The sequence below is a fragment of the Bacillus rossius genome, chromosome 2 (assembly GCF_032445375.1).
Source record: "Bacillus rossius redtenbacheri isolate Brsri chromosome 2, Brsri_v3, whole genome shotgun sequence".
NCBI classification, from domain to species: domain Eukaryota; kingdom Metazoa; phylum Arthropoda; class Insecta; order Phasmatodea; family Bacillidae; genus Bacillus; species Bacillus rossius.
Genome location: NC_086331.1, coordinates 129,249,990 through 129,262,217, shown reverse-complemented (window position 1 = coordinate 129,262,217; position 12,228 = coordinate 129,249,990). Strand labels below are relative to the sequence as shown.

Here is a 12,228-nt window from a genome sequence, read left to right as displayed (position 1 = left end):
TAATAAACACCAAGCCCATCAAAGTGTGTATTTACTTTTGCAATAGCATGGAACTATCCACTTGTTTTCTTGTCTCATATGGTTTGCTTATTCACACACACACACACACACACATGCTATTGTTTATTATTTATTAACTATTAGAATACCAATGAAATATTTAACAAATTCTTTCTAGCACACCTGTTCCATCAACATTTGTAAACTACGATCTGCATGCTTGTCAATTTTAGCAAAATTCTTTATAAAGTTCAACAAGTCATTTCTACATAGTAACATCACATTCAATTGTACTTGTCTAATGAAGTGTTTAATACCATCAATTGTGAAATAAAAAATAGAACTGTAAGACCCTTACAAACTATATAAATTCATTAATTTGAAATTTCCAGGAATTCTGGAAGGGACACATGTAGAAATGGTTATTTTATTGGAATGGTTTGCAACGGTTTTATTTAAACTCCAATTTAAATAGTATCTAATTACTGGGTTGGTTATTAAGCTATAATTTATTGTGATTCGTTTGAGATGGCACACACGCAGTTGGCCCGCTGATGCGTAGAACGGGTTGTACTCTGTGGACAGTAGTGCTGACATCAAGATGCATCAGCGGCCAAGTACATAGACCAGTGGATTTTACTCATTGTGCTGCACGAACTAAGCATGAGTCTGCATGTGTGCAACTATGACGTACTGAAGTTTCGGGAGAGCCCCGTGCTGCCCATGATGGAAGATATGCCAGCAACGCAGGGCTCGAGACGGACTCTCGGTCAGGCTTACGAACTTTGTAGACATTAAACCTGCTGCTGGCAGGTGACTTGATGTGCACATTATGTACAAGAGAAACTTAGTAAGTAGAAGCGCAGATGTAACTAATGGCACTAGGTTCTTTCCCAGGGTAAATATCCATTAAGTTGGCACCAAGTTAGTGCACTGCTCGGCACTCAAACTCATACATTCCGGCTGCGAGTAATTGTTTACAGTGGCAGCCAAACACAACACATCATTAATTTAATTTAATTATATTATGAAAATGTGAATGACTTCCATCAACGAATTTCAGCAGTTAATACTTTTCATTTTTTTTATAGTTAAGTAACTTTTTTTTATGTTAATAGCTAGGTCAGCCATATTTCATTAATGACAAAATTGCAAAATTTAAAAAAATCTCTTGCACATGATGTGTAATACAAATATTCTTACTTGTAGTGATTTAAAGTTAATATACATCATTTCGTTTAAACAAAATTTGCTGTGATGTGCGAAATCTGTATGTTCAACGAAATACAGCAGAATCAGGATACTTGCATGAAATTAAAATTTTTCTGTGAAATAATATGCTGAATCATTCTGAAAAATGTACAAAACATTGTTTAAAATACAAAGCGATAATGTGCACGATGTCATCTTGACCATTTTTTTCCCGTGCCCATAAAATAAAGAGAGGCGATTTCATCCACTCGCAGACAAATCTTAGACAGCATTTGTAGTTATTATGAAATATCAAATATAAAATTAATGGTACTGAAATGCTCTATTGAGTTAATTTAGACAAGTGTGTATCCTTCGGCATTCTATGATCGTTTTCCGTTAAATGTTTTCGGGGCGTGTTAATAAAGCGTACAATAACACCTAGAGTTGAGAGTATTTTCAAAAGAGTTAAAGAGTATGCAGACAAAAGATTTTGTGTGTTTAATAAAGAAAAAGGCTTAATGATGTGCAAGTTTTGTAATGTGCATGTAGATTGGAAAAAAGTGAAAAACTGTAAATTTCAAGCATTGCATAAGGTGAACAAAGATCAGGTTCTGGAACTAAGCATCAATTTATTTAGAAGCTAAGGGTGAGAAAACTAATCTAGCTGATGACAGTTAGTGTTTTGTCAGTGAACATACCACTGAAAAAACTTAAACCAACTTGCCAAAACTGAATGGCTGAAAAATATGTGAAAGGTAGATGAACTTGAAAGTTTTTAAAAACATGTAAACTGAACAAAAAAATAAGGTTTTGAATTCCAGTATATGGGAATGTAATATTGTATTGTACATTTGGAAGATCTTCCTCATGCGCATACATTACACACTTATTACCTGCAGACTTAGAGAATGGAAGAGGAAGAGAAAGTAAAACAGGCAGTCAAGGACCTACAGGTAGTTGTACTGCGTGACAAGACCGCTAATCGAAAAGGAGAATGTGTCATTATGTTTTAAGTTCTCTTGGCTAGTGGTCACTGCAAATTGCTGGTTGCTGGAGTCAAAGTGCTCAATGATGCTTATATTCGCAAGCAGTGGCCAACATTTAAAAATTTCTATAAAAAAAAAAACAATATTACTGCTGCATTTTGAAATATTCATGAATATGTTTGGACTACACTACTAGCATTTCATATGTATCCTAAGGAAAAATTCCACCTATTACACTGCAAATGAAATGAAATAGATCTCTTACCTTGTGACTAGTAATCCTGCCATACTTTTCAAACATTTCTTTCAGCAGTTCATCGTTAAAATCTTCTCCGAAATTCTTTACATAAACATTTGTGAAGAGTTTTGCTTTTTCTCCCAGCTCCTTCTCACGTTCCTTACGAGGCACAAACTTTCCTACGAAAACCTTCTTGCCATTCAACAACATGCCATTCACTTTTTCAATAGATTTTGTGGCAGCTTCTTCAGTTTCAAAATGAACAAAACCATAACCTTTAGACTGGCCGTTTTCATCTTGAGCAACCTGAAAGCAAAATGGTAAACAAAAACATGAAATTCATCAAATCATTTCATCTTTACTAAAATGCAGTGGCAAAGAAAACATGCAGACATTAAAAATAAATTTTACATCCCTATGCCATCCAAATCTAACATTGGCATGCCAAACTTTTAGCCAGCAGCTCATAAAGGTAGCCCATTTTCAGTAACTTGTTCCAAAAATATAAAGTTACACACTGTAAAAGCTCATGTTACTGCCACAACTGAAAAAAGAAAAATTAAAATTAGATCCAAGGTTAAGTACTACAAATACTGTTGTGTCCGGGATTCCGGGAGGATAGACATATCGACAAGATTATTTCTTTGTATTCTTTGTATTGTATTTAGTTCATTTAAGCATACGTTTTAAGACATTTATAAAGATGGTACGTAGTTCTTACGATTCAGTGGAAAGGGTACATGTGCACTTAGCTGGCTGATGCGTAGCAATGTTTGTAATCTGAAAACGTCAGCAGGCATGTACACAGAACTGTCTGTGGAACTCTGTATGCTGTACAAACCAAGGATGGTGTGCGTGTGTGTCGCTGCTGATTCCTGGAAGCCTGAGTGCCTCGTGACCGGACGCCTGATTAAGGCGTTGCTGGCGGTGGACTGATGCGAGAGACGCTGGGGAACCGCAGAGGAGGCTAGGCTCTCGGAGGGAGCGGATGTCTAGAATGTAATCATGGTTGTAGCTGACTTGTACGTAAATGAAGTGTAGAGTTGGGAGCAGGAGTAAAAGAGATCTTCCACAGATTCATGGAGTTCCTTCTTGGGGTACCTATACCTTAATTTTGGCTATCAGCGAGTGTACCGCTCGGCACTCGAACCCACCTAGGCCCCGACTGCACAGTAATAGGCAGATGGGCGCAACAATACGTATAAACACACATATTTGTACGAACGGAATGAAAGTACTTAAGCTGGGTTTACGATTGATTTCCTTAAGAATTATAACTTAACATAGAGCACACGACTAAGTCAAAACTACATTTTCCAGTTTATGATTGACATAGAAGTCGTTAATTCTAACCAATCACAGCACAAAACACATGGTCGGCCATTGTTCGAAACGGAGAAGCAGGTTTCAAATAGGTTATTGACAAATGGGATATCTATTTTTCGAAATGGATGATTACAAATAACAAATATACGAATTATAACCCAAAATACTGCCTCGCTCGGTCCAATAATGACATAAACTTCCGGTTGAAAGGTTCCAGTTTGTTGTGATTGGTCACTTCCCTTAAGTTAAGTCTTAACGAAAAATATAAATATAACCATTTCTGTTAAGTCTTAAGTCATCATATGGTTCGCACACGACCCGTCAAAATTCACACACGACAATCATAAACCATTCCACTAGTTTACATACAGTCATATGGTAAGTACACGACTAAGTTTTAAGTCTTAATTCTTAATTTTCAATCGTAAACCCACCTTTATTGCCTCTATGTGCCAGGCAGAATTCAGAGCAATGCAGTATTGATTACTTTCAATAACACTTTTAAGAGTCCCGTATCATAAAAGCTGCTGCAACTATCAGCATTCCTTGTGCTGAAAGTAAATGCTGCCAAGATTACAAGTATTTTGAAAAAATATAATTACAAATAATTTTTGGGATAACACATTTATTGCACAAATTAGAGTAAAAATTATTTTTAATGATAGCGGTGCTTCTTGAGCATTTTACCTGTGTTATAAACTTTCCACCATGTTTACCGACACACATATTGATGCAATTCTTTGTCATTCATGCCTTCAATAAACAAATGATCAAATTTTCATTGCCATTGCTAATGCCTAGCGATCAAATTATACTGAATGTGCTTACTCCATTTTGTGTATTCATATAGCCAAAAAGGTTAGTCGTAAATGAACCAAGCAATTTCTCCACTACATTACCTACTTTAAACTAGCTAGACTAAAAGTCATATTAATTCTGTTCCAAATACCTATGTCTAACTAAATACCCCCCAAAGTTTGAGTGTAGTTAAAAACACCCTTCCTTTAATGTCCTCTTGTTTCATATAATTTTGTTAACTTTACTGAATTTTACGCAAATATTTGGCATGGAGTTAACGTGTTTTATTATTATAAAAAAATATATTCAATATACCACAAGAAAAAACAGCATCGCCACTTTACACAGGAGACTATCAACAGCAAAGCTTTGAGACTTATGAACTGGAGACTACCTTGCAGCTGAGGATGTTACCAAAGGCAGAAAATGTGTCGTACATGGCCTTGTTGTCAATGCTTTTGTCCAAATTCTTAATGAACACATTGCCAACCCCAGACTTGCGCAGAGAAGGATCTCTCTGGGACCACATGATGCGAATGGGTCGGCCTTTTATCATGTCAAAATTCATGGTGTCCAACGCTCTTTCCGCTGAAAAAAAAACCCTTGATAAGACCTTACCAGAAACACACACAGAAGTTTAACATAGTTTGAAGGGAACAGTTGTGCAACAAAGACATTTATGAATAGAAGTACAATTTAATCCTGTTGTGTTCTCCTGCTTAGAACATCATATTTTCTCAGTCCCAACATTTTCCCCATAAGGAAAATGTATTTATATAATGGATATAAAGTTTCACAATTATGCATTTCCTGCTTATAATGTTTGCTTTCTAAAATTTAGCAAATACCAAAAAAATTTGTATACCTAACTATTTCAACACTTATCCCATCTATGAAGTTTAAACACATTAAACAGTTTACTTTACAATTGCAATATATTTTTGTTTACAATCACTGTTCAAATAGGATTGTATTTATAAACCAAATAGAAGGGGGTCATAACACTAGCAATACAAGTTAACACTGGCTAACGCTGTGTATTAGGTATATTGAAGGTATATACGTTCACAGTTACACGTCTATTGGCCCCTTGTCTTGGAAAATAAAATAACTAATCCTTCCATTACTAGTTATATTATGGTGTGTTTACAGATGTATGTACATAGTTCTACAAATTTTAGTTTGCCAACCATTCTGCAATGGCAAAAAAACTTTTTCTATTGCTGATAAAGAGTCGAATCTAATTCATTTATAAATAGGAATAAATAAAAAGTTCGAGTGGTGAAGAAATTGGTCATAGGCATTTTCACTCTTAAAACCATCGGCGTGAATTGTGGAACAGTTTTACAGAAATGTGTTTGTATAGACAAACAAAATAGAAGCTGGCAGCATGACAAAATACGAAGAAAAACTGTTGGCTTAATGAGTCCATCTGTAAAAGGTTCAAACAATGACAAGTAATAGTTTGATATTTCCTGCTAGTAGCATTTTCCTGCTAATAGCATTTTCCTGCTTTTTTTTTATCTTTTGCTTTCTTGAGAAATTATACAACGGGGTTCTACTGCACTGCCATCAGAGGCAGGTCCACACTGCATAAAAGAACATTTTTAAATGCAAATTAATGAAACCAATAGTTTCTGAACAATTTTCTAAAGTTTCTTGAACCACCCCTGATTGAATGAATTTAAAATTAATCTTGGCATTTTCATTTAGGTGCGCGGCTCCCGTTCCAGGGGCCAGAGCACGCCCGACATAGCCTCCAATCACCCTGCACCCCTGCCCCCACCGTTTCTTTGCTGTTCTTCAGAGAACTCGGGGCTGCGCTGTGACCATCTCCCTCTCCCGTGAGCCCCAACCACGCCCTAGCTTGCACTCGTGTGCACTCTCGTGGCCCAGTGCAGAACTAAATTGAAGCCCTTTTAAACTTCTCTCCTTCTCGCCAGGAAGCACCGCCTCCCAGAACCTCGTTCCCCAGGCGGCATGCTTTACCACCGTGTCATCAACCATGCGTCACCGTCCACTTTTCTTCCCCTACTTCACGTAGCTTCGCCCCCTTCTCTTTTAGTTGTCTTTGAAGACCCCGTGACTCCCGTGCAGTCCACGTGTAGACCTTCATCTCGGACTCTGCCGGCCTTCAGACTCTCTCCAGCTCTTGCGTCCGCCACCGTGCATTTCCAATCTACCACCTACAATGTAGCCGCTGATCAAGGGACTGTACTCCCTTCCTTCATGACGTTTGGCTTCGAGATGCAGTGTGCTAGTTTTGCACTAGTTCTGGCTGGCTGCGTTTCAATTCCCTTGCATCCGCCGCTATTTCTGCCACCTCCATCAAGTAATCCTCGGGCTACCCTCACCAAGTGTGAAGTGGAACTCGTCGACATCCCCATTCGACCTACAATTTTACAAGTCAGTTAGGTTCCCGTTTTCTTTGCTCTGTTTTTTCCTTGCTTAGTTTATCACCTTTGTCTATGATCCACCTATTACACTCAACTACTGTTGTGAGAGTTATAACTAAATTGGTTGTGACTCTTCGGTGTTTCGCCCGAGTTATATTTGCTTAGATAGTTTCAAGATTATCCTACCTATTTAATTACATAGTTATTAATATAGGAACACCGAGATGTGTCAACGTTAAGCACATATATAGAAAGTCCTGCAAAAATGTTGGAGACTGGGTTCAATGCACAAATAGCTGTGACTATCAAACAGTTTATAAGGCTACTGATTGAAGTCCGAATTAATAAAATGTAATGTACGCTTAAGAAGTTATTCTGTATCGATTTTTATTTCAAATGTAAAAATTTTCAAGAATAGATGGTACCACTGTATTTCTCACCAGCTGTCAGCAAAACTTCTAGACACTGTGAAATGAAAAACTTTGAAGCCAACTGCTTGTATTCAACACATCGCGACACATTATTGCATAAGGCCCCATCTACAACTGATTTGACCCTAAACATAACAAACTATAAAGTTATGTTGTTCACATGTTTTACCTCTTCATGGGTATTGTTTATGTTTCTCAGACAATGGAGAAAAGATTGAGAATTAAAATTTTAGTTGGGATCTTGTACATGTACAAGTTTGTAATCATAAAAATACATTTAATTTACGCACAGTAGTCTAATATGGAACAGAGGGTGATTCTAAAAGTATCTCTTTTTTTCTAAAAAAATAAATACAATTCCAAAATGCTTTTTTACCTCCAAAATATCTTACAATCATTTTCTACGAGAGATAGGTACTTCAAATAGTTAAAACATTTTAACGAATGGTTAGGTTTATATATTACAAATACTGTGATATGAGAATAGTAGGTGGAGTAAAGGTCACTGCATTGATTAATTTCCTACAGTAGAGTACAGTAGATACTCTCCTGAAATAATAAAAATTCTGAAAATGGTATTTTTGAGTAATACTTGTCCCAAAAACCACAGTTCAGTACTTCAAATGTTGTTAACCATACATGCACAAGTTTACAGTATTTTAACTTAAGTTAGACTACTTGACCAACCATTCACACGATTAAACAGTATTTTATAAGTAAATAACCTAAAATAACTGTTTAAAATGGTAAACCACTACTTCAAATATAGAATACAACTTAAAATAATCATTAAATAGAATGAAAGAAATTTTAAACTACAATTTCCAGAATTTTATTTAAAAATTTGGTATTTGTCTAATCTAACAGCTTCTGCATAGCAAATTTTTTTTTCCAAATATATGTTATATTTTAAACCTATCTATGGAACAATTGTGTTTGGTTAATTGAATTTGAATTAATTTAAAATTGTACAATACTTTGTATTTTAACATGTGTGTTGTATGATTTTAAGAAGTATTTTGACTAGCATAGTTTTGAGTTGGAGGCAAGTATCTTCAAATTGAATTTGTTGTAAGTACTGAATTTTTTAAAATACTGAATTTGTTGTAACATCATTTCATAAATGTTAATTGCTAAGTGAAAGCATCAATTGGCTGGAAGCAATAATTAATGGTCGTTCGTAGAGCATTCATTGGTTTTGTAGTGATGTATTTTCTGATGTAAGCATGGCTCATGTTTACGGGAGTGTAACATGATGTAACGCAGAATTTTACTCAATATAGTCAGAGGATTTCTCATTACCTTGGGCACCTCACTGAATTCATGTTTCCTCAAAGCATTTTTAAAATCTTGAACATCTCAATGTTCCTCTCAAAGTGAATTGAATTGATTATTATGCTTGCAATTAGACTTTCACCCAGTGGCAAGGAGTCATCCCTTTTATCTCAAATGTACCCATCCCCAAAATAGAGGAGTGTTAACCTATTGTTGCACGTTAGTAGTTATATGCAATATCTAGATCCTGAACTTTTATCCTGATGGCATTATATGGTAACCATTGATCCTATTGTACATGATGCTTGCAGTTTTAATTAGGAAAGCTGATAATGGAAAATGTGCTTTTAAGTCTATAAAATTGTCTTCTCTGCAAGTTGAAAACTTGCATTTAGATGTAATTTTAACTGGTGTAATATCTTTCTTACAGCAATTATAGTAATTTTCTTAACATTTCTCTCATTTTCAATGGCATTAATACCACAATTTCCCTCAAATTAATGGCAATGCACACTTGCAGATTTCTCAGAAACCATTAGTAATTTGAAAATGCAGTTTTCGGGGAAAATGAAAATCTGTAATGGTTCAAGGGAAAAAATTTTGGGAAATAAATATTGTTAGAAAATTGTGTGATTTGTTTAGTGTCAATGTACTTTCATAAAGTGTATTCTATGACAAATCAAATTTAAACTGGGCTTAACATGCATGTTGTATATAGGGTAATTATAATTAAAGTAGCCTAAATAAAACCAACCAAATAAGAACTAGTGTGTTAAATCAGGAAACACTAACCAAACAGGCCTTAATAATTTATTTTTTTAATGTCTGTGCTTACATCTATTTTGGCAAGACAGTTAAATATTTTAGGGTTAAAATATTAAAAAACACAAACCAAATTTAAAATGATGTTCAATACTCGTCTACCGTTTAGAGATTAATGGACTTATTTCAGAGCATTTCCAGCTATAATCGCTTGCGACACTAGCAAACTTCCTAAACCCCCCCTGCCACCTACGCCCCCCCCCCCCCCCCCTCAAAAATCGGCCACGTGTGCGCACGAAACTTGGAATTAGTGCAACACTCATAGCCATCTCAAATGATTGAGTCAACAAACTCATTAAAGGTGTAATGAAATTAACATTAGAAACGAAGTAAAAAAACATTAAAGAACGTCGGCAGACTTTTTCATCAGAAACAAAAAACCGCGCGCAACACACTGCGCTCATGGCAACCATATTGTCACTAACGATAGCATACCAGATGCCACACCTTCGATGGAAAATATAAGTACACATGCATTCTACTAAGACGTGTAAATCGTTTAAGATTAACAAAATACTGTCTCTAGCTGCGTAACTATTACCATAAAGAGATGACACTAAATATGAAAGTTAAATCTTATTTTTTCCAATACAATTATGTATGTATAGTTGGCTTTTAAATCTTACACAAATCCTTCATATATATTAAAAATAACTCACCATCTGCAGGTTGCTGAAAATTGACGTAGGCATATCCAAGAGATCTCCTGGTTATCATATCCCTACACACTCGTATCGAAAGAACAGGACCTGCTGTAGAAAATTTCTCGAACAACATTGCTTCAGTAACATCATGATGAAGATCACCAACATACAATGATGCCATAGGATAATTTGGCCCTCCAGGATTCATTTTTAACACTGCTTTTGCCGAAAATCGTTAAAACTCGAAAATAATGTTAAAATCAAATCACCACGCTTTAGCAGACACTTGGAAGACACGACTTTTACGCTTGTTCGACACTCAATTTTTAAAATATTTTTCTATTTTTTTGTTATTTTTAATGATTTTATGATTTTTTTTTGTTTTTATATAATTATTTCACTAACACAAGGTGGGTTGTGTAACCTATAATGTAGGAGACACAACCACACTGCACCGATACCAAATATTGACTGCGGAAGAGGCAAGTGGAAATTAGTTCGTAACACTTATGTATGACTGCACAAATGTATTCATCCGTCAATGAAACATAATCAGAAATAGTTCCTCTCAATGATTTTCAAATTAGCCAGAACTAATTGTAAATACGACACAGAAATTAGTAGATTTTACAAATCCTTTTTTAAAAAGTATTATATGGAAGCTTTTCAAAGAAATGCAGATCTTTTAGTGTTGTAGTGTACAAAATAAATAAAAACTATGTTTTCACCAATGCGATAAGTTAAAATCTATATAAATATAATTAAATAATTTGTTCAATTTAAGTGCAAAACTTTAAACCAAAGTTTTTAAAATGTATACCAATTACAATTTTTCAAAATGTTAAAATGGTTTTAAAAAAATATCTGAAATAATTTGTAGTGTAGAAGTGATCCACACAATCAACACATCGCTGAAATGTTCTCATATGGTTAAGGCCTGTATTAACCCCAGGAACCAATATATCATTAAAAAAATCGATTTTAACAATAACTATCATATCCAGTGCAGCAGAAACACTGTGAAGCTATATTGACTACGATATCGTTTTGTATGCTAAAGGTCATTTCGAACACCTTACTTAACAGAGTAACATATGGTTTGGTAAGTTGTTAGGTTTATTACAAGTTAATAGAACTCCTTACAAGGTGCTGTACTGATACCTAGATACTAGGAGACTTTGTATGAACATAATCACTAAGAATGAGTCTGGCTATGTGCAGGACACTCGAAGGGCACAGTGTAAATAGTTATGTATAAAGTATGTTAGTGTATGACTGCCGTGCCACCAGCACAAATAATCTGTAAATACCAGTGTAGTATCTAGTGCATCCTGTAACAAGACTGTACCATCATTACCACCAGAACTTACGCCCATGTAACACTGCGGAAGTGTATCCTAAAAGCTAAGGTCATGGCCGGGCCCATGCAGTAATCCATAGAGACCATAACATGTAACACGATGTTAAGATTGACGCCGTCCCCTCTACCTCCATAATTTTTACGTGATTTTTTACGGTTCGTGATCTCAGGGAAGGTTCGGCCTTATGGCTAGAGGTAGGGGTTAACGCAGTAGGACCCCCCGAGCTGTTATGGCCACTCGGGATGCCTGACGAAGAACACAAAGTTACTGATTGATGCCTGATGAATTTATTACGGCACAGCCCTATACATAGTGCTGCCCGTCCTGGCCGTAACGGTTGTCCCGAATTGAATAGTCACACTCGCAGCCACTTCCTCAGTGGCGGCTCACGATTTTACTACGTGTGAAGGACCTACTCTTGCACATGATGCGGCGGTTACAGAATAAACCCTAACATGACATATTATACCCTGACGAATAAAACACTTCACTATTACACTTTACATATTACACTGGGCTAATGACACATAGGCCCGTAACTCCGGCGACTCTACCTGACTCTTAGACTTGTCCCAGATATTGACTCGTTAGTAAGTTTGGTGGCACGATACCGTGCGGCGGTTACAAAATAAACCCTAATATGACATATTATACCCTGACGAATAAAACACTTCACTATTACACTTTACGTATTACACTGGGCTAAATGATCGTAGGCCCATAACTCCGGCGACTCTACCTGACTCTTAGACTTGTC

At 35.9% G+C, this 12,228-nt stretch overlaps 1 protein-coding gene across 1 annotated transcript in view; it reads right to left on the bottom strand.

The window, feature by feature from the left end:
• LOC134529824 (polyadenylate-binding protein 1-like) overlaps nucleotides 1-10,603 on the bottom strand; it is a 31,725-nt gene extending 21,122 nt beyond the window's left edge. The window contains exons 1-3 of the mRNA XM_063364311.1: nucleotides 10,126-10,603; nucleotides 4,937-5,130; nucleotides 2,446-2,724 (exon numbers count right to left, since the gene is read on the bottom strand). Coding sequence (XP_063220381.1) covers nucleotides 2,446-2,724; nucleotides 4,937-5,130; nucleotides 10,126-10,318 — 666 coding nt within the window. The 5' untranslated portion in view covers nucleotides 10,319-10,603. The remainder of the gene's footprint in view (nucleotides 1-2,445; nucleotides 2,725-4,936; nucleotides 5,131-10,125) is intronic.
• Nucleotides 10,604-12,228: the final 1,625 nt, after the last annotated feature.